The following is a 21,243-nucleotide window of genomic DNA, read 5'->3' as shown; positions in this document are numbered from 1 at the left end:
TAGAAACTGTGAGTTATTTGCAGTACTCAAAAAGCATTTTGTGTATTTAATAAGAGTACCTATATATTCTTTGGGATAGATCATAAAATCCCAGATGTTTTTCCCTTGTCCTTTAGGAAAAGCTGTTTGGTATTTCATTATCCTCAGTTACACTGTTTATCTTAATTCTACATAGTGTTCTTGAGCTGTTTAATGATCCCTTTCTGCACTTTTTTAAGTTTTAAATTTGCTATTTTAAGTGATGGCCAAATAATTGTAGACTTTTCTAGAAAACAAATTTAAAATGGTATTTTTCTTAAGAAACTTGTTAAGCTCTTGGTGAATTTTTGTTGTTGTTGTTACAATTAATATTTGCTTTGGAGGACCACGTAGTTACTTTGGGATCATAGAGCTTTGACCTGCTAGGGATTTCAAGATAAGCTATTCGAAGTATTTTTATTTTTAAAATGCAATTAAAGTGTGTGATTTACTTGTTATGTGGCTAATTAGTGCCAAAGCTGAAAGTAGTCCCCAGTCTAGACTCCCATTTCTTTGCGCTACCACACTATGTATTTAGTTGGCTTATCATAAATATGCATAGTGCTGTCTTATATTCTATGTGGCATTAGTCTGTGCTTGCACATTCTTATTGGACTTTCCCTAGACCCTAAGTTGGGGTGAGAACACCTGTTCAGAAAGTTTGGTTAAGTCACATCTTTAGTAGTATGTGGTAGCTGACTTGTAGTCCAATACTTTTTACTGTAATGATGGAATTTCTGCAAATACCTGACTTTAAAGTATTATTTTCATTAAGTATCTTTGATGCGCATTTTTAAGAATTAGGAAGGGGCCCTGGAGTGTAATTGCATCCTGACCTTTTACAAACCTCAGCCTTAGCAAAATAATTAGGAAAGTCACTATAAAGAAAAGATGATAATTCAGTTTGCAACTGATGGGTATCTACTTCAAGTACAGATACTAAGTAAATTGTTGCTTGTCCTTTTTGTCTCTGGGCCTTTCTCCTGGGATAGATCCCAGGTTGGGATTTTTTCATAATTTCTGACTAATGTGAGCTTTTTTTTTTTTTTTTATCTGTAATTAGGAATAGACACCTCCATGTACTTTAAAATTACATTGTTACATATCTACCTCCTAATCTAAAAATAATTCGGGTTGTGATTATGTCAGTGGATATTTAAGTTTAAAATATATGAAAAACATGTTATTAAATCATTTGGTAGTATAGAAATGAAATTGCTAAGACTTTTAATGTCTTATTTAATGTCTGATTGATAATGACTCATATTCTCAGTAAGAATTTAAAGATTTGGGGCATATATTACTCTCATAATCTATGCAGTATTGGTTATTCCTAGGTCTGTTGTCTACAATGATAGAAATCAGGAGAAATAAAACCTACCCATAAATCTGACCAATACATTTTAGGTCATAGGTTCTCAAACTAGCTGGTTGTTAGCCTGACCTTGAGAGCTTTTGAAACTCAATACCCAGACTGGATCCCAGGCTAAATAACCTTCACCCTAGAAGTGATGTTTTGTTTTGTTGTGTTTTGTTTTGTTTTGATTTAATCCCCAGGTGATTCCATTGGGTATCAATGCTGAGAACCATTGATTCATGTCTTGCTATTGGTCTATGGACCACCAGCAGACTGGACCCAGGACCCTGAGAGCTTGTGGGAAAATAGAGTCCAGGACCTACTCTGGACCTTGTGAGTTTCAATCTGTATTTTAACATCTCCAGTTGATTACTGTGTATAATACAATCTGCTAAACATAGGCAATAGTTTATTCTCCCTGTGCTAATAAATCTATGGCTGGGGTTGCCAGATACGGAGAAAAACATTTGAATTTTGTTTTGTTTTTGTTTTTGTTTTTAAAACATTTGAGTTTCAAGGTCTTTCAAGAGAGTTAATTGGCCAATATTCAGCCTAATTATCAATAAGACTTTTCAAAATAAAAGCATATATTTTTGTCTGTAAAGTGCTTAAAATATCTTCAAAAATTTCTATTTTTTAAAATTTACATTTTATACCATTATCAAGAATATAAACATATACGTATAGGGTGAACTATCAAAATAGTGATAGTATATGTAGTAAGCAGTAAAACTTTTGTGTTTATCTTAATAAAATAAATGGGCTTTGTAGAAGTGAAAAAAGTAGTGATAGCATATAGAATTTAAAAATTATAATTTATTTGTTACTATTCTCTAAAAAGCAAAATGAATGAGAAGTCTTGGAAATCATATATAGTAGTTTAATTCTAATTGCTATTCATTAACAGGGAATAACTGGTTACAAATGGAAACATACCTCTCAATGAAATTTTGTACTGTAAATTTCCTTTTACCATCAGGCACTTACAAGCAAAGATTTGCTGCCCCTCCTGGACACAATAAATAAGAAGTTTGCAGAATGTTTCATTTTACTCTAGATATGATATGAGATATATATATATATTCATATTCATTCTGCTATTCCTGGTCCCCCATTTATATGTTAAGTATTTCGCTAATTTTATGTCTGGATATTGATTCTGGATTTCATTTTCATTACCCTCTTACATACAAGTTGGATCTTTTCCCTCCCAGATGTCATTAGAGTAGCTTTGTAAAGCTAATTTTCCTTTATCTCTACCTATTTTCTGTTATTAATTTTATTTTCCTTTTTTAATCCCTGTGACCAGTTCTCTTAACCTCTAATTATCTTTAACAAAAGTGACTCATAATTTCTGCAATTCATGTATTTCTGGAACTGAAATATTCTTCATTGCTAAAAATAAAAGTACACAGATGAATTATATATATGTGAATTCCCCAAAGTAAAGCTGTTAGTTGGGAAAGAAGTATTGTGCTTTTAAATCCAATGGTTTCCCAAGGAAATAAGATTGAATGTTTGTGTTCAGTTCCAGAATATGTTGAATTGCATGTTGAATAGGGGTTTCTGAGGTGATTCTGAGGGTTTGAGGAGAAAGAAACCCTTTTGCCTATGGTCAGAGCTTAGAAATGGAGCATCTATATTTATATTACACCATCATTGAGGGTGATACATTTAATTTTATCCATTTGTTTTTAGTGCCTACTTTGATCCAAGCACTTAGCTGGGTTTAGGAAAGACAACATGTAAACAAATGACTGTTACAAAAGTAACATAGAAACTGTAAGAGGGCACAGTGTTGGAAGGGGTCACTTTCAGGATGAACTTTATAGAACTAGAGCCAGTAACTTTACGTAAAATAGTGAGAAGAAACCTGGAGAGGTTATCAGAAGGAGGAGAAGGGTAAGTGTGCTAATCACATTAGACCCTCCATGCCACAATAAAGAGTGGGTTTACAATAATGAGAAACCACTGACAGGTTTAGGCGGGAGAATGGTATGGTAAACTTTGCATTTCAGAAATGTAACTGTTCAGCAGTATCAAGGATGAATTGGAAGAGGCAAGAAGACTGGTTAAGAGAATGCATAGTAGAAAAATCCCCAGGGAAAACAATGTTGGTGTGAACAAGGACAGTAACAATAATCTGTGAAATAAGGAAGGAAAAGAAGTCAGTAGGCAATATGAAGAGATAGTATCAAAAGGACATGGGCTGCAGTTGTTCAGAGTTGAAGAGTAGACTGTAGGGGTAAGTCAAACTTTTTTTTTTTTTTAATGTAAGAGCAATAATGGCAAAATTACAACAAAAACAGGAAATCTAGGAAGAAAGGCTAGCTTGCACGGAAAAACAGTTCAGTTTTGAATCTAGAAGGTGGCTGCAGGACATCTAAAATGCTCTTGGATGCTCATATCCTCACTCCCTTCAGGTTTTTGCTAAAATGTCATCTCAGTGAGGTCTTCCAAGCTAGTCTTTAAAAAAAAAAAAGATAACTTCTCCAAGATTTCCTTCCAAGCCCTTCTTTATCTTATTCTTTTCTATAATGCTTATTTCATTTAGTTTTCTTATATGTCTATCATGTAAGCTCCATAAGGACAGAGACTATTGTCTGTTAGGTTCATTCTAATGCTAAGAATGCTCTCTAACACACAGCAGAGGCTCAAAAACTTGGGGGGTAAATGAATGACTGAATGAATTCATTCAGTCCCTTAATTAAGAAGGTCCCTTAGTTAATTGTGCTCACAGGTCTAAAGTTCAGGAAAAAGCAGTTGGCTGAGGTTAATGTTACAGGATTTGTCAGCGTATAAGTAAACCTGAAATCAGAGAAAAAAAAAAAAAAAAGTGAGCTAACAAATTAGTAAAGCTAAGAAAAAAAGGCCAGAGACAAAAGCATAGGCAAATAGATATTTAATCTGTTTAAATAAATGCTCCTTGACTCCATTATCTATTGAAATCATTCAAAGCAGAGGTGTTTCCTGTATTTTAATAATATGGTCAAATAATCCTTTTTCTCCTATTGCGCTCTGTAGTATTCTAGAGATACACACATAGAAGAGCCAAAGTGTTGATTTCATAGAAGTTGAGTTTTAAAAGTTCTTAAGATAAAAATTCTAAATTTGGGGGCTAAAGCCAAATTACTTTTGTATATGATTTTTAAGTGGGTCTTAATATACATTCATTTACAGATTTAGTATATGAAAGTTCCAGTTTAAAAAAAGATGTGTTAGGGGATCAAAGTTGAATTTATTAAGAGATTTTTTTCAAGATTACCATAGCACAGAAATTATTACCAAGTTCTATCTCTTTCAGGCCAGGTTTGTAGCAGTGTTACTGCTATTGGACCCTTAGCCCGTGGGCTCCTGTCCTAACATGGCATCTTTGATTTCCATCACTACGCTTCCTCTTTTACTCCCTGCAAAAAAGGCCACAAGTGGCAGAACTGTGGCATAAATTTTGCAACATTTTTTTATACTTATTTTATAAATTGATTTTGACCTGCCCATAATTTTCTTGTAAATATTTTTTAGTAAAATGAATTTCCAAGTAGTGAAGAACGAAAAGTGAGGATTTGAAGGGCAACTAAAAAATGAATCACAATTTCAGATGACGTTTTCAGAACCCTAAATAAAAGTTGTCTTCATATTGATGTCAGTATATTTAAGCTTTGTGCAGAGCCTCAGTGTATGGATTCTAAGAGATTTAGTATTTTAGACAAGTGCTTTTTGAGATTTTCTTCATACATTATGTGTACTGCTGATCAACTGGGACTTTAGAAGTTTAGTGCAAAAGTGTCACTGAAAATTCATAATGGTTTCTAAAGGAGTTGAGATGCAAGTATAATATTTGTGTGTATTAAGGATGCCTTATTTAGAAGAGACTCAAAAATCAACAGTGCAGTTGGTTAAGATGTTGTGAAATAAGATCTATAGTAATGGTCTTGGAATTTAGCAAGAACCATCTGAGGACTTACTTAACGTAGTCTTCAGGTAGCGGGTAAATGTCTCTAAAAATGAAAAATAAATTGGCCGATTTCAGTAAGGAGCTAGTTAGATGAAGAAGAAAAGCATTGACAAAAGATACTTGTTAAGCTGAAGTAGAAATGATAAAGTGTCATTTGTCATTTTTCTTTATATACCAAGAATTCTTCCTTTTTAGGAGGTGTTTGATATATAGCATCACCATCTGTATTTTCATCCGTATTTTAGAGTGTGCTTTATAGATTTCTGAGTATAATAATTTGTAAGATAGTCCATTTATATGGCAGTATTTAATTTCTCTATTTTAAGAAACATGTCAGTATATTCTGTTATAAATAACACTGGGAAGCAAACTGGGATATTGTGAATTTGTTCACTTAAATTGAGGTGAAAATCCTGCATTTACTCGAGGAAAATCTATTTCTGTGTGCAATACTGTGGTTGCAAATGAATTTGAGGCTATCATTTTTGGTCCTGATAGTGAATATTTCAATTCTGTAATAAGTAGTATCAATATAGGAAAGGTGCCAGTTACTAAAGATTGTGACATTTATGATAAATTGTGGGGACTTGAAGTGCTGTCTTCAGTTCCCTTTCTTCAGCCTTTAACATTGCCCACTTTAAAATCCCATCACTTGGGCATTGAAGAGGGCATCTTTTGGGATGAGCACTGGGTGTTGTATGGAAACCAATTTGACAATAAATTACATATATTAAAAAATAAATAAATAAATAAATAAATAAATAAATAAATAAATAAATAAATAAATAAAATCCCATCACTTAGAACACCAGTGTAACAGAAATGTGCCTGTTTTCTATATAGTAGGAGAGTTAAAGGACTTAGAGCTTATTTCAGTTTAGGGAGCCACATTAGGTTCAGAATACCCAAGCCTGAGAGAGCAATATCTGCCGGGCTGCAAACAAAAGAGAAAAATGTCTTTGCAGACACATTGCCTGGCCATGCGCAGGGTTGGCTCCACTGTCCCAAATCCAGGAATGGACAACGTATTACATGTTTACTAAGGGCCAGGTCTACGGTAAAGTACTTTAGAATGAATTATTTAATTATTTTAAGAGTCCTCTGGGAAAGATTTTTGTCATTATTTTTAGATAAACTGAAATTAAAGGAGGTTAAATCATTTGCCCAAAATCACATAGCTAGTGGGTGTGAAGAGGTGCCTGATCAAGCAATACCCTAAAAAATGCAAGAATGCCAGTTCATTTTCTATTTGGAGTAGGTCAGATGTGCCTAGAAATAGAAAAACTATTTGATAACACTGAAATTTATTGGCCAAAGTTTATATGTTTTTTATTTACCTACCACAATTATTTTTCATCTCTTCATAAATACCAGGAACTCAATCCTATGGCAATCTATCTAGAATATGAGAATCAGAAAGTGTATAGAAACTGTTGCAAGTGTATGTATTAAACCAAGCCCCTCAAGCCTTTACTTAGCATCTATAATTATTTCACACCTAGTTTTAGCAAGCTTGTTTTTAAAAACATTTTTAAACCTATGTTAATTCACTCATTTATTTATACATTTACTAAGCATCTTAAGTAGCAGGAACTATGCTACTCTTGGGTGTGCAAAAATTAATTAGGAATTTTTCCCTGCCTTTAATCAGCAAATTAAATATGAGGGAGAGATGATGACATGTGGCCAAGCTGACAGGGAGGTGACAGCTCAGGTGGCTCCTGAAGCCCCATCAGAAGAAAAAAAGTCTAGGGCTTAGAGTATCTCACTGGGTCCTGAGGACATTACTATGCCATAGCGACTGACGTTCATATGGAGGAAAACACTGAATTACACTCAGTGTATTCTGTTAAAGAAATCAAGGAAATATAGTGTCTTCCGTAAGTATTTTCCTCCAAAATTATTAAAAGACTGTGGTACTTAAAAAAAAATCTTTAGCTACCTATTAAACCTAGAATGACAGTTCCAGATAACCAGACTTTAAAGATGAATTCTCCTTAAGGGAAAACTAATCCAATAGATCTTAGTTGTAAAATTTATCAGAGATGGGAGGTCCTCGGAGTTCAAGTCCAAGTTCCAGAAGTTTTATGTCTGGAATTTTTCATCAAGTCCTAGTGTAAACATTGACTAGAACTTTTTGTTTGACACTGTTGTAAAAAATTGCTCTGTGAATATAAAACATATTTTAATCTTGTGTTTCACCTCATTGATCCTGTGACCATAATTTGTATTTTGTTTTTCTTTTCCAAGTGTACTGTTGGCAGTGGTATGAGTCACTTGGGGGGGGGGGGGTGGGGGGTGGTGTTTGAGGTGGAGGAGAGGGAGATTGAAAATACATTGCAAAAAAGGGTGGGGGAGCCTGGGTGGCTTAGTTGGTGGAACACCCGACTCTTGATTTCAGCTCAGGTCATGATCCCAAGGCCATGGGGTCAAGTCCCAAGTTGAGCTCTATACTCAGCTATGATTCTCTCTCCCTGTGCCCACCCCCTTGCTCTAAAATTAAAAAAAAAAAAAAATTGCAGGACATGCCTCTAAATCATTTAGAATCATAAAGGTTAATGCTGTGAGGAACCTTATATATCATCTGACCCACTCACTTCATGATATAGGTGTAACTGAGGCCCAGAGAAGGTTGGTAACTTGTTCAAAGTCACATGAACAGGAGTTTTTCATAGGGTCCACATTCCTGTTTGATCCATCCTGTTCCTATTTCTTACCCACTTTTATTGTCACCAATGCTTATTGGAAGGTGGTTGGGGTTGAGAAACAAGGGACAAAGTGGCATCTTAGAATGTTTTAAACCCTTCTTATTTATCAAATAACTTCATCTGGGGCAAGGCAATTTCTCTCTCAGCAGCATCATTCAGACCCAAATTTAGCTTTGAAGTTCAGTTAGTCACTCCTTGGAGGAGAGTCTTCTGCTAGAGAAAGACTCTGCCTCCTGCCTTTCTTCTTCTGAGAAGCATTTCATTCTTCTGACAACCATTTACTAAGTACCTGCCATGTGCCAGGCACTCTGCTACCCCCAGCAATACGAGGTGGGTAGAGAAGGTCACAGTCCCTGTACAGAAAAGCCAGTCAGTAAACAAGCTATTGTAGCCCCGCAGTAGGTGCGGGAATAAATGTGGAGGAATGTAAGTGCACAGAGGGTGCTCTTAACTCAGCCTGGCTTCACTAAGGAGCTGCTATCTGAACTTAAAGTAATCAATTCCAGAAGTCACATTGATCTTCCATTATTCTCTAGAGAGATGAGGCAAAGGAAACTGAGAGCATTTCTCTTTGAAAGCCTCTCAAATTTATTTGGTACCTTTTTCTTCTTCAACGTAGTGGTCCCTGTAATCCCTAAGCCCTCTAGATGTTAAATATTTATAGTGAAGAGTCAACAAACCTAAGAAGAAGAAACATCATGGAGGAAGGAGATTACATCACCTCCTAACCTCAAAACTGAGTGAAAACTGTACAAGTGGTATGAGAAATACGGATTAGGGACCATGACTGAAACAACTTTGAGATTCTGGGACCTTTATATCTTCCACGTTTTTGTTATCTCCTGTTTCTCTGCCACAAGAAACAGCAAATCAGTTAATCCGGAAAAGTGAGTTTGTTTTTCTGAGAACAGAAAAGAAAGGGATGGTGAGAGGGGGAGCATGGGACGTTATGTCCTACTCCACAGCCATTCTTGGAAAAGAGGATGTCTAGGAGAGAGAGGGTGACGGCAGCTACCTCAGGGAAAAGAAATCTGACTGCTGGGCCAGCTGTCAAGAAAGAAGTGACAGCTTGCTTGGGCTTGCGGGGAGGGCCCAGAGACCGGACAGTAGGAAGACCCGCTAGAGTCTTTATTCAGCATTTTATCCTCAGCTAAAAATTCAGGAAACTCCCTTAATAAATAGCAACAACTTCTCTCTTAAGTAGTGCATTTCACTAAATGGCCGACATGGATGGGGTGTGGTGGAAAGAAAGGAAGTTTTCTGTAGATGAGAGAAAAGAACAATATATGAGCAAGAATGACTCTGGGAACAGTTCTCTGACCCTTTGTGTCTCAATGGTATTCTCAGCTGGGTTAAAGGAAATGGAATAACATGTGGAATGTGGGGAAGTCGGAAGGGCTGAGAGGCAAAATTATCTACCTCATTAAATGTAGTCATATTTTTAAAAATAATTAGTCTGTTATCACTGAGACTTGGATAGTAAATTTCTCATTCTGGGCCTAACTCCTTGCCTAGAACTTAACAGAGCTTAATTAAGTGTTAGAATGTCTCTTGTCTTTCTGGAAATCATTTCACCCACATCCCTAACTCCCATACTTGCACTAAGTCTCAACAAAATATAGTGGGGAATGGGGTGAGTAGACAGGAAATACAGAGAAAAGCAAGACCTTTTGGTGATGCTTTGTTGTGGGTTTAAAGCTCTTAGATTTACATTTGATGCATGGGTTCATATATATCCTAGGTGAATTAGAAACTTTGTCAGAATCAAGAGTGCAGTACAACCAGATTTTATAGTTGAGACTATGAAAAGGATGTTGCATACTAAAAATTACAATGTAATTTGCATACTATTTGCTATAGTTACCGAAGAGTATATATAAGCATTTGCAAGCACATTGCATTTGTGAATAACCAAAATGAATCACGGCAGAAGAAATCATCTCAGAGGACTCTGTGGCTGTGGGAGGGCAAACATGAGAACTAGCCTGTGAGTCAGGAGATCAGGATGTGCCCAGTCCCTACCATTAGGTTGTGTGACTTGAGGAAATCATTTCATTCTTTTGAGCCTCTGTTTTTTCATCAATAGAATGAGAAAAGACAGGTGGTCCTTGATTTCATAGTCACTCTTGCAGATCTCTGATTCTACTTAGTACAGTAGCAATAAGTGCTTGTTATTTTTAAAAGTTGTATCTTTCCAACAAAATAAATCTTCAGTGATTCTCAGGTTTAGAAAGAATCTATTTTGCACTATATTCCAAAAGCTGCCAAATTTTGGGTTTGGCTGACTGCTAAAGAGAGCTGCCTCTAGGAGCAAATTCCAGAGCTGAGGGTCATTTATTTGGAATGCTTTGCCAAATAGTCCCATATTTTCAAAGTTGTTGGGGCCTTTAAACTGGAGCATCAGAGGAGAAACAGTTGTTTAAAACATTTTTTGCACTTTTTTGCATAGTTTGCGACATACCAATGGCATGCCAGGCTGCATAGTCCTGCCACTTTCCTCCTTGTTATTTTCCTTCCCTATCAACTGCTTGCTGTCCCAGAGAACTGGACAATGAGAAAACACAGGTCTTTGTTTCTTCTGGAATGTTCTTTCTGTTTGGCCAGTGGTTCTCAAACTAGGCTACCCATCAAAATCAATTAGGGAGTTTTAAAACCACACTGATGACTGGGTCCCACCCCAAGACGATTAAGTCAGAATACTTGGGAAAGGACCCCAGGCATGCGTGCATTGAAAAAGCCCCCCAGCAGGTGTTTCTTATCTGCAGCCTTGTGAAACCAATGCGTCATTCACCAGGTAAGCCAGTTGTCTTTAATATGTTCTGTGGCCGCAATACCAGTCCGCTGCCTGGCTAAGAAAAAGACATGGGGCACAGAGAAAAATGTGAAATTGTAGATTAATTATCTCCACTACTGAAAAGGCAACTTCAGAAAGTTGATGAGGGGATTTCTTTGGCTTTAGCGCCTAATTATGGGATCTATCTATACCTTTGTGTATTGACTTGCTATAATAAATCCACAATTGGGACTAATGTTGACCATTTTGTGAATATTTATTGATGCCTTTTACATGTGCGTATGTTGTTAGGTATAGTGGGAGAAGGTACAAAAAAGTAGAGAACCTGCTTCCTAGTTATTGAAGGAGGGAACTTATAAATCTTGTGATGCAAGAATTATGTAAGACAGAACCAAGACTGAAAAATCATATATTGTACAGAGAGTAAAATCTAAAATTGTTGATAACAGGAAGATATCACTGTTGGCTAGACTCACTTGGGAAAATGGTATCTGAGTATGGGCCACCTCCTGAATGTCTTCTTGCACTCGGTTGGCAGGCAGCAGTGGTCAGAACATTGGCCCTGAACTAGAAAATCTTTATCACAGATGAGCTCTGTGACCTTGGGCAAGTTATGTTATCTTTATGATCCTCAAATTTAGATTTATGAGCTTCAACCTGTAAAATTGGAAAAATGATAAAACTTTCCTTATTGAGTTGCAAGGCATAAGCGATATGATTTAATAAAAATACCTGGAAATTATTAAGAGCTGTATTTAACTTAGTTTAATTCCTCCTTCCTACTGCATCTTTTTACCATATGTATTACCTGGGCACCAGATCAGCTGTGGAGGTTTAATGCAAAGGAAATGCCTCATGTCCTTTCCTATAATAAATCCCTACCATCTGTGAAAGATGGTGTTAAAACCAGAAAAAGTGGATTCACTTCCTACAGAGCTATCCTCAACAAGAGATGGGCTAGCCAGATCATGCCTGGCCTTCATAATGTTTTCATTTCTTCCTATTCAGATACATATGCATGTCCCACCTTAGTGCACAGACAATGAAGGTGAAAACCTCACTTTTGTAACTGTTAGAAGCCAATAAAGAAGAGGAACACAGAAAAGCACGTTTCAGTTTTGAAGTTCATGCCAGGAATGGTAACTCCTCAAGGCTACCACTATGCACATATAGAGAATGCTAACTACCCAGCGAGGCAGTCCCATCTCTGTCTGCAGGAACCATAGCAGCTATGCAGTCCTGTGATGCTTGGGCTGGTTCTCTAGCAGCCATGACACATCATTAGTACTTCCAATCAAGTTAAACTAATGCTAATTCTTAGGTTAAACAATGTGTGTGTTTCCTCCATTTAAGCACCTTAATTCCTATGGTACATATTCATTATTTGAATATCATTCTTCAAGTGCTCAGCTTTCTTTATCTGGGGATTTCAGCCACGCATAAGTTAAAAACAAACCACAGTTCTCTTACGATTTCTAAGTCAGTTGCAAACAACAGAAAGCAGTTCTGATAATGTAAATAATAGTGGAAGATTTTGGAAGATGAGGAAACTCAGGAAGAAAGAGAGGAAGCCACTGTCAAACCCCTGCTACAGAAATTGTCTGTGTAGGACAATGCAGCTGATGAAATTGCCACCCCCCAGACAGCCACCACAAATCCACTGGACTTAAACCTCAGCCAGAGCTTCAGAGAATAATCTCTAGTGGACAGGAACAACATATGGGTTGTTCACGGGTCACATGTCCACAATCTGTGGATCAGAAGGCAGGATAAAGGGCTATTGTACATTTCCATCCCCATCCCCTATGTACCCTGGAACCCTGTCCCTTTCCTCAGCTAGGAAGAGTGTGTTGAGAGCCAAAACAAAAAAATATCCACTAACCATTGCAGAACAGTGGAAGTAAGAGAATAAACATTTAGTAAATCCCTTACCAAGGCAGCTGCTATACTGGTGGTAGGGATACAGGCCCTGCAGCCAGACTGGGATTGTTCAAACCCTAGCCCAGCCACTTGCTGGAATAAGCAGCCCCTTTGCTGGTGCTGAGCCTAGAACCTATGTCAGTCTGACTTGGGGCTGAGGCTCCATCACCAGTTCACTCATTCTGGTTAGATAATTTTTTAATCCTTATGTTCTGCATCAGAACAAAGATGCCAGTTTGATAGGAAAATCTTAGCATCCTTTTCAGGGTTCATGTCTGCGTAGAAAACAAAATCACCAAATCATGTAAGTTAGTTGTATAATTGACACATGTTTCCCCTTTTACATACTTTTTTTTTTTTTTTTTTATCCTAAATCTTGACTTCAGTTTTCTCCTGGGCTCCTGATACTAGCATGGATATCTGATTCGTGAGCCTTACTGATACAAGCCTTACTGGTAGATTTAAAATGGTGAATCATTTAAATACTCAAAATCGGTCTCTCTAAATTTTCAGCCTGGGGAATTCTCAGCAAGATTCGGCATTAGTCCTGAGGCATGATGGAAGTGCAAGAGACTCAGAGAATGCTTGACTTGTATAGTCCCGGGTGTTCTTGAGATCACCTCAGGCCACTTACACCTCTTTGTGTTCCCCTAGCTAATATTTGGTTCTGCAGGGAAATGGAATCCAGGAAAGAGAATGGTGATGTTTTACCTCCCTACCTCCAACACACACTTGCCCTTAGCCTTCACAGTGTTTTACAACCCAACTGTCAAAATTCAACCATGGAAGAGGAGGAGTTACCAAATACATCCAGATTTCATGTTAGGCACCAAATACTAAGGAGAGTAGGTCACAAAAATTTAAAAGAACAGGTTCTTTACTTTCCTACAGTTAACGCTAAACTTGGAGGTGAGCCAAAATTAAAAATATAAAACACGCATCAGCTTCTACCTTTCTAAGATTGCCAGACTTAGGGAGTAGGCAGAACATTGAATGAGACATACTTAACTCTAAAATTCACAAATGCAATGTGCTTGCATTGCATTAACTATTCATCGGTTATCTGAAATTCACATTTAACTGGGTGTCCCAACAACCCTGCACTCTCATGTTCATCCCTTTAGCACCGCTGGCCATGGCTGGCTTGGGTAGAAGAGATCCTTGTTTGGGTGGATGTTGGGAGAAGCACTGGTAAGTATATTCCTGTCCAGGATTGGTCTTAGCTCTAGTTTTCGAGCATTTTTTGGAAGAATGGACAAGGGCTGATCTCTTCTTCTGTGTTTGGGAAACACTGATCTAAAGCTTTCAAAAATAGCTTTGAATGTAAATAAATGTCTACTTGGCAATCATCTTTTCCAACTGAATTTTATATCCTAAAATAACAAGGCCATCACCTTTCTCCATTCAGTCATCTGAGACTGTTACTCCAAGGTGGTCTCTCAGTGCAAGGCATCTGTACAGTAGTAGCTATGTTAATGATGCAATCTAGTAATGTGAGGTTCTCCTACAAAATAAAATTACTAATTACAAGTGGGCTTATACTCTTGACAAATTGAGGATTAATTTTAAATTTATCACTAAATAGGGGCGCCTGAGTGGCTCAGTCCATTAAGCATCCAACTTTGGCTCAGGTCATGATCTCACAGTTCATGAGTTCCAGTCCCACCTCCAGCTCTGTGCTGACAGCTCAGAGCCTGGAGCCTCCTTTGGATTAACTGTCTCTCTCTCTGCCCCTCCTCCACTCACTCTCTGTCTCTCAAAAATAAACATGGAAAAAAAAATTTTTAATGTATCACTAAATGGAAACTAAGTCGCTACAACTTTGTAAGAGCAGGAATAACATATAATAAGGGACACATATTAAGGAGTGGTTAGGGGTGAAAACTCCAAGGTTTAGTATCTCTAATACTGACTACTTCAGTGACTGACTTCAGTTTCCTCACCTGCAAACTAAGTGCTAACCTAATAGGGTTTTCTGAAAATTAAGTGAGGTTATTGACACTTTTTATAATGCTTGGTCCAGAATAAATGCTGAAGACAGTTTACCTGTTTTGTGTGCTGTACCTAAAATGTATCTCCTTGGGACTCAATAAATATCCATGGACACTGAGCACATTTTCAGTTCTGAAAGAAAGTCAATCTGCAGCAGAAACAAAAACAGATACCTTGCTTTCAAGTAAAGACAATTTCTTTATAGGAAAAATGAAAATCAATGATGTCTTACAGACAGTTAAACATATCAGCCACTCATATGTGGGAGCTTAAACCATGAAGTTAGTGTTTATTTCTATTAAGCTAAAAGAATTATACCTGAACCATGGCATAAACTTTTCATATTGCCTCCCACCCCACATAAACAGACTAGAAACTGTCATTCATAGAGAGATAGAGAATGGCGGGGGTGGGGGGGTGGTCTATTGAATGGACCGTTCCATGAATTAGGTAAGCAATTAAGAGCTGAAAGAAAAATAAAAAAATAAAAAGAAATAAAAAGAAAAAAATAAAAAAAGAGGTTAGAGTGGGAGAGAGCCAAAGCATAAGAGACTCTTAAAAACTGAGAACAAACTGAGGGTTGATGGGGGGTGGGAGGGAGGGGAGGGTGGGTGATGGGTATTGAAGAGGGCATCTTTTGGGATAAGCACTGGGTGTTGTATGGAAACCAATTTGACAATAATTTTCACATATTAAAAAAAAAAGAGCTGAAAGAGAGTTAAGTAGGCCTATCATCAGCCATTCTTCTCTTCTTCTTTTAGGGACCAGGGTCCCTGTCATTCTTCTGTCATTCTTTTCTTAGGGACTAGGGTCCTGGTAATGGAGCACCACTTGGCCATGCACAGAATGGAGGAGCAGGTCCTCAGAACCTTGCCTTGTACCTCACCTCCTAGAGTCTTGAAGGCATAACGCTCCTAGAGATATAGCAAAGTTGTTTTCTAATACTCCATATTTCTGAACAATGTTTACTCCTTCTCAGGTCTTTTCACTTTTATTCTAAATCACAGGAAAAATAATAATAGTAAATATATGTATTATCACTGGATACAGCAGATGGGGGTTTTCTTCGAAATAATGTTTTCAAGTAGCGTCACCTAGCAGCTGGATTCCTTTCTTTGGACAGAACTGGCACCCTAAACGCAAAAAGAGATACAAATACTTGGGGTGGAATCAATTTAGAACAGTTTAAAATCTCTCTCAAACCTAACACATCCTAAAGCTTCAAAATACTACCCCCTAACAAATCATGTCTGTGGAATTTTTTCCATTAAACATTTAGTCTGATTCAAACCTCATAAGATGCTAATCTTTTCAAAACTCGTTTTCCCTTACTTGGCCTTCTTACATTTTGTAAACGTCAATCAGAGTTTAATATGCCAGAATTGCTGAAGGTCGGGGGAGGTTAAAATTGCTGTGCACTTGGTTTCAGAAGAACCAGGTCTAAACCTGGATTCCAAAACTAAGTGATTTTGTGACCTTGGGCATCACTAAGCTATTGTGAGCCTCATCTGAAAAGTGAGGATAATACCACCCGGAAATCTGGGGATGATTAAATTATGGAAACTATGTAAGCACTCAGTTCACATAGTAGATGTTCAATAAATGTTAAACCTGTGGCTATAGGGAGGTTGAGTCACAAGCTTTGTTAGAACTGCTTCTTTAGTTAAATACAAAATGAGCCTTAAAGTTTTTATGTCCTGACCAAACAGGGATTATCTTTTTCTCAAAGAAACTAAAATGGTTTGAGAAGGAAGATATCATTTTAGGCTAATAATAGAAATATGCAATTGTGCTTTAATGCACCAAAGATCAAAAGCAATGCAAAGCCAGAATAGCATTTACTTCATCTGACAGAATCTTACCCTACTTCTTTGCCTTTGATTTAAGTATAGGAGATTAAGCTGTACAAACATGAATACAGAAAATATTTGTAAATATGCAAACTGTACTATTTACATTATAAAATGTTTCAGCTTTATTTATAGCAGACATCAACAACCTCTTTTTCTGTAAGGGGTCAAGATAGTAAATTTGTTAGTCTTTGCAGGAAACACAGTCTCTTTAGTGATTACTTAACTCTGTCATTGTAGTGCAAAAGCAGCCATAGATAATAGTAAACTAAAGGGCATGGCTGTGTTCCAACAAAACTTCATTTACAAAAATCGATGATGTGTGGCATTTGGCTCATAGGACAGTTTGCTGACCTCTGGCCTAGGGCATGATACAGAGTATATTTACTAATTAGGTGTAATTAAGTTAGCTTGTTGATGGGAAAAATTTATGAATATATACTCATAAGTTATTAATCAACAGTTGCATAAAAATAACCTTAGTATATACACTTATTCCTTTAGCATCATAACTGGCTCAGTTTAAAAAAATAGCATGGTTTTCTAGGTATATGCAATTGAGATGCTAGTAGGTAAATCACATTGTAATCAGCTATCATTTCACTAGTATTTTTTGAAGTTCTAACATAGAGCCATATGTATAAGCACAGTAGGCTTTATTATTTTTCTGTGGTAGACAAATTTTGAAATTGTACTCAAACCCATTACATGAACATCCAGCACAGGATTTCCTTCTGCCGCACAAGAATATTTTGTGAATTTCCTGGGAAGGGCATTCAAGGGTGGCTTACCTGACAGCATCTGAGCCATTGTGTCCTAAGGAATTTCCTGCAGAGATTAAACTGGTTAGGTTTAGACCTTGGTGTTTCATAACTATTTCCCACATTCACCTTAAACAATGCCTTTTAAGAATGTTTTTTGCATGATTCCCTTCTCCAGGCAGAAATTGAAAGTAATAAAATGCCTAGACCATTAGAGAATTTTAAGAATTAGAGAAGGCCACTGCATTTTTTTTTGCCATAATAATATAAGAAACCAACTCAGTCTTCAGTGTCTTAATAAAGCATTCAGCATTTACATGCACATTAGAAGGGCATCCAATCTCTCTCATCATTTAGAGATTCTAATTTTATAAATTCTAATTACATTGTATTTTGAGAGTATCTAGTAATCAGAAGCTCTATGCAAGAGTAACAATAGGGTGAACACAGTTAGCTGTCAGAAGACCCCAAAATATCAGTGGCTTAGCAGTGACTTTATTTCTTCCATATGTCTCAGTCCAGTGTGGGTTGGATGGTCCCACTCGATCTTGTACCATGCTATCAGGAACACATACCTCTAAGATCACAGCAAAAGAGAAGAGAGAGGTGTAGGGAAGAAACAGCACTGCCTTGGTGGGAGGTGACACATTATCACTTCTGCTTAGCATTCATTGACCAGAAATGGCCTGCATGGCTGCCACCTAAGTGCAAGAAAGTCTGGCAAATATGGAGGAGCACATAGACGTTTGATGATAATTGGTGAGCCCTGCCACAGAAAAACATTTAAAGCATTGAATTTTGAGCTGAGTCCAAAAATCAATCAGATAAGAACTAATAAGAAATTTGCAGTATTATCTCAGTTTTCATTCACTTGGTTGTGACAAGAACATACACTGATCGGATATTTGCTACATGCTTCTTGTTTCCCTTTTTTGAGGTAGTTGTGTTTGAAATTCTCTGCCCTTTCTTAATGGACAATGGTCAGGTGAAACTCTTGTCTAACTATGTAATCCTTAACATCTGTATCATGACATATATTCCTTTGTTTTGATAGCCTACTTTGTGTGTGTGTGTGTGTGTGTGTGTGTGTGTGTGTGTGTCTTGTTTCTCCAATTACAGTCATTGCAGGAAAACAATTGCATATCAATGTGTATTCAGTAAATAAATGTTGGTTGATAAATAAAGTCTATTTATATACACTGGTGAATTTGAAGACTTCTGTTCAGTGAACTTTGGTAGTATTTAATAGCATGAAAGTTACAAGTGACTGCCTTTATTTTGCATTTTGAAACTGCTTAGGGATTTTAGTTTGGATCAGTGTTCCTCAAAGTATGTCCAACGGACCAAACTGGAAAGTCTGTTGTGAGGTCCAGAAACCTTCATTCAAAAACTTAGGTGTTTAGGCTGATCTTCCTCCCCCTACATTCTGAGTGAAAATGGCCCTATTAAAACTCTTAAAAGAAGAATAAAGTTATTTTGTTCAGGTACATCTTGCTCTAAGCACCTTATACATCATTGATAAATAAGGCAATGGTGTTACTATAAGACATGTCACTATAATGCAAGTTCCCCAGCACCTTAAATGTGTATGCCACTTAGTACCAGCACCTGAATGCCAAGTAGTCCTAGAGTTGGACAGAGCAAGTTGCCACATCCATTCTCCTTCCGTTCTCCCTCTTGGCTTACTTTTGCCATAGGTGTGATTTCTTGGAAGGGCTTATTAATGGTCAGCTCCACACTCAGTTTCTCTTTATTTTATAGGAAAATTTCCCCCTTGTCCCCATCAGTCTACAACCTCAACATTTTCTTAGGCCCCTCCATTGAAGCCCTTGTAATTAGCATAACATTTATTTGTTAGGAATGTTTTTAATGTTTATTTATTTATTTTGAGAGAGAGGGAGGGAGGGAGGGGCAGAGAGAGGAGAGAGAGAACCCCAAGGGGCTTTGTGCAGGTCAGCCCAGAGCCTGATGGCGGGGCTCGACTCCACAATCACGAACTGAGATCATTACCTGAGCCAAGATCGAGAAGAGTTGGATGGGAATGCAAGCTGGTGCAGACACTCTGGAAAACAGTACAGAGGTTCCTCAAAAAACTAAAAATAGAACTACCCTATGATCCAGCAATCGCACTACTAGGCATTTATCCACGGGATACAGGTGTGCTGTTTCGAAGGGACACATGCCCCCCCATGTTTATAGCAGCACTATCAACATAGCCAAAGTATGGAAAGAGCCCAAATGGCCATCGATGGATGAATGGATAAAGAAGATATGGTATATGTATACAATGGAGTACTACTCGGCAATCAAAAAGAGTGAAATCTTGCCATTTGCAACTACGTGGATGGACTGGAGGGTATTATGCTAAGTGAAATTAGTCAGAGAAAGACAAAAATCCTATGACTTCACTCATATGAGGACTTTAAGAGACAAAATGGATGAACATAAGGGAAGGGAAACAAAAATAACATAAAAACAGGGAGGGGGACAAAACAGAAGAGACTCATAAATTTGGACAACAAACTGAGGATTACTGGAGGGGTTGTGGGAGGGGGGATGGGCTAAATGGGTAAGGGGCATTAAGGAATTGATTCCTGAAATCATTGTTGCACTATATGCTAACTAATTTGGATGTAAATTTTAAAAAATAAAAAATAAAATTAAAAAAATAAGAGTTCGATACTTGACTGACTGAGCTACCCAGGAACCCCTATTTGTTAGGAATTTAACATGCCTTTAGAACCATGCTGCTATTTTTATTTGGGTTGTTATTGGCTGAAAAGTTGTGTAGGTTTTGAGTAGGCTGCTCCAAATCTATTTTTACCACAAGCTCTGTTTTTTGACATGTGACTTTGTAGAAAACATGAGGTTGCTTTCAGGAATGGCTGTATCACATTATAATAGACATGCCTGTATTCTTACAACTCCAACTGCATACATTTTGTGGAACAGTAGAATGTCAATAAATTGGCTCCAGGCCTATTTGAGAAGTTTCCATATGGAAGCAGTTTTCCGGTCATTTATCCTTTGTATTTTAGAGTGCTTTGGAGTTCCCAAATGGCGTTCACATACAGAATCTCATTTCAATCCCAGAACAATAATGCAAGGATCATTATTAGCATTTCTACTTGACAGAGTTGGAAATTGAGGCTCAGAAGAGAGACATGTTTTGCCTAACATGTAACTGGTAACAAAATTCTGGCTCTAATTAGTTATTCTATTCAAATAAAAATATTTTGAGCACCTATTTTATGCAAGACACTGGAGATACAGATAAATACCCAGTCCTCCTCCAGCCAGCTTTCTCCCTTTTTCCTCCGATTGATGTAGGGACTCTTTTCAGCTTGGGCTGGGTGGGACCAGGCAACTTACTCCATTCCAGAGAGGCAACAGCCTTGCTAGTTTCCTAGACTAGCTGGCAGCTCAGTACCCTGGCTGCTGTAGACAGGGATGTGGGACATTTGGATGGCTCCTGGCCAACAGGCCTGAGCCTGTTGCCAACTGGAAGTCTGTCACTTGATTCTGCTCCCTTGCCAGTCCCTCCCCTATTCTAGCCTCTAACCATGACATTGTTTTACCCACTGGAAACAGCTGCAAGTCTGAAGAAGGCCTGTTTTCTCTAATTTTTCTGCTTAGTAGGAGCTGTAAGTACATCCCAGGGGTGCATAGTGAAGATGGCTTATCATTGCTTCATGTGCTGCATAGTGTGAGGTACAGAGCTGGGAACTCCATGAAGAGCAAGGAGATTGTCATCTCTGGGTTCCATCATTAAGCTAGCCATGGTGTCTTAGGCAAGTTATTTCAATTGCTTGTGACTCCGTGTTCTCATCCTTTCAGGATGCTGATTAGGTGATCTAAATAAGGCTTTTTCCAGCTGTGGCCCTCTGA

General features: G+C 37.6%; 1 protein-coding gene across 1 annotated transcript in view; it reads left to right on the top strand.

Moving 5' to 3' along the window:
* The first annotated feature begins 150 nt into the window (after positions 1-150).
* Positions 151-21,243, top strand: part of ITGA1 (integrin subunit alpha 1) — a 142,339-nt gene continuing 121,246 nt past the window's right edge. Inside the window, exon 1 of the mRNA XM_047092774.1 lies at positions 151-1,708. Coding sequence (XP_046948730.1) covers positions 1,615-1,708 — 94 coding nt within the window. The 5' untranslated portion in view covers positions 151-1,614. The remainder of the gene's footprint in view (positions 1,709-21,243) is intronic.

This window comes from Lynx rufus, unplaced genomic scaffold, assembly GCF_022079265.1.
Source record: "Lynx rufus isolate CCGP_SWC_20201006 ecotype Redwood Valley unplaced genomic scaffold, mLynRuf1.p SCAF_1, whole genome shotgun sequence".
Classification (NCBI taxonomy): domain Eukaryota; kingdom Metazoa; phylum Chordata; class Mammalia; order Carnivora; family Felidae; genus Lynx; species Lynx rufus.
Note: the sequence above shows the minus strand (reverse complement) of the source record. Positions and strands in the feature narration are given on the sequence as shown.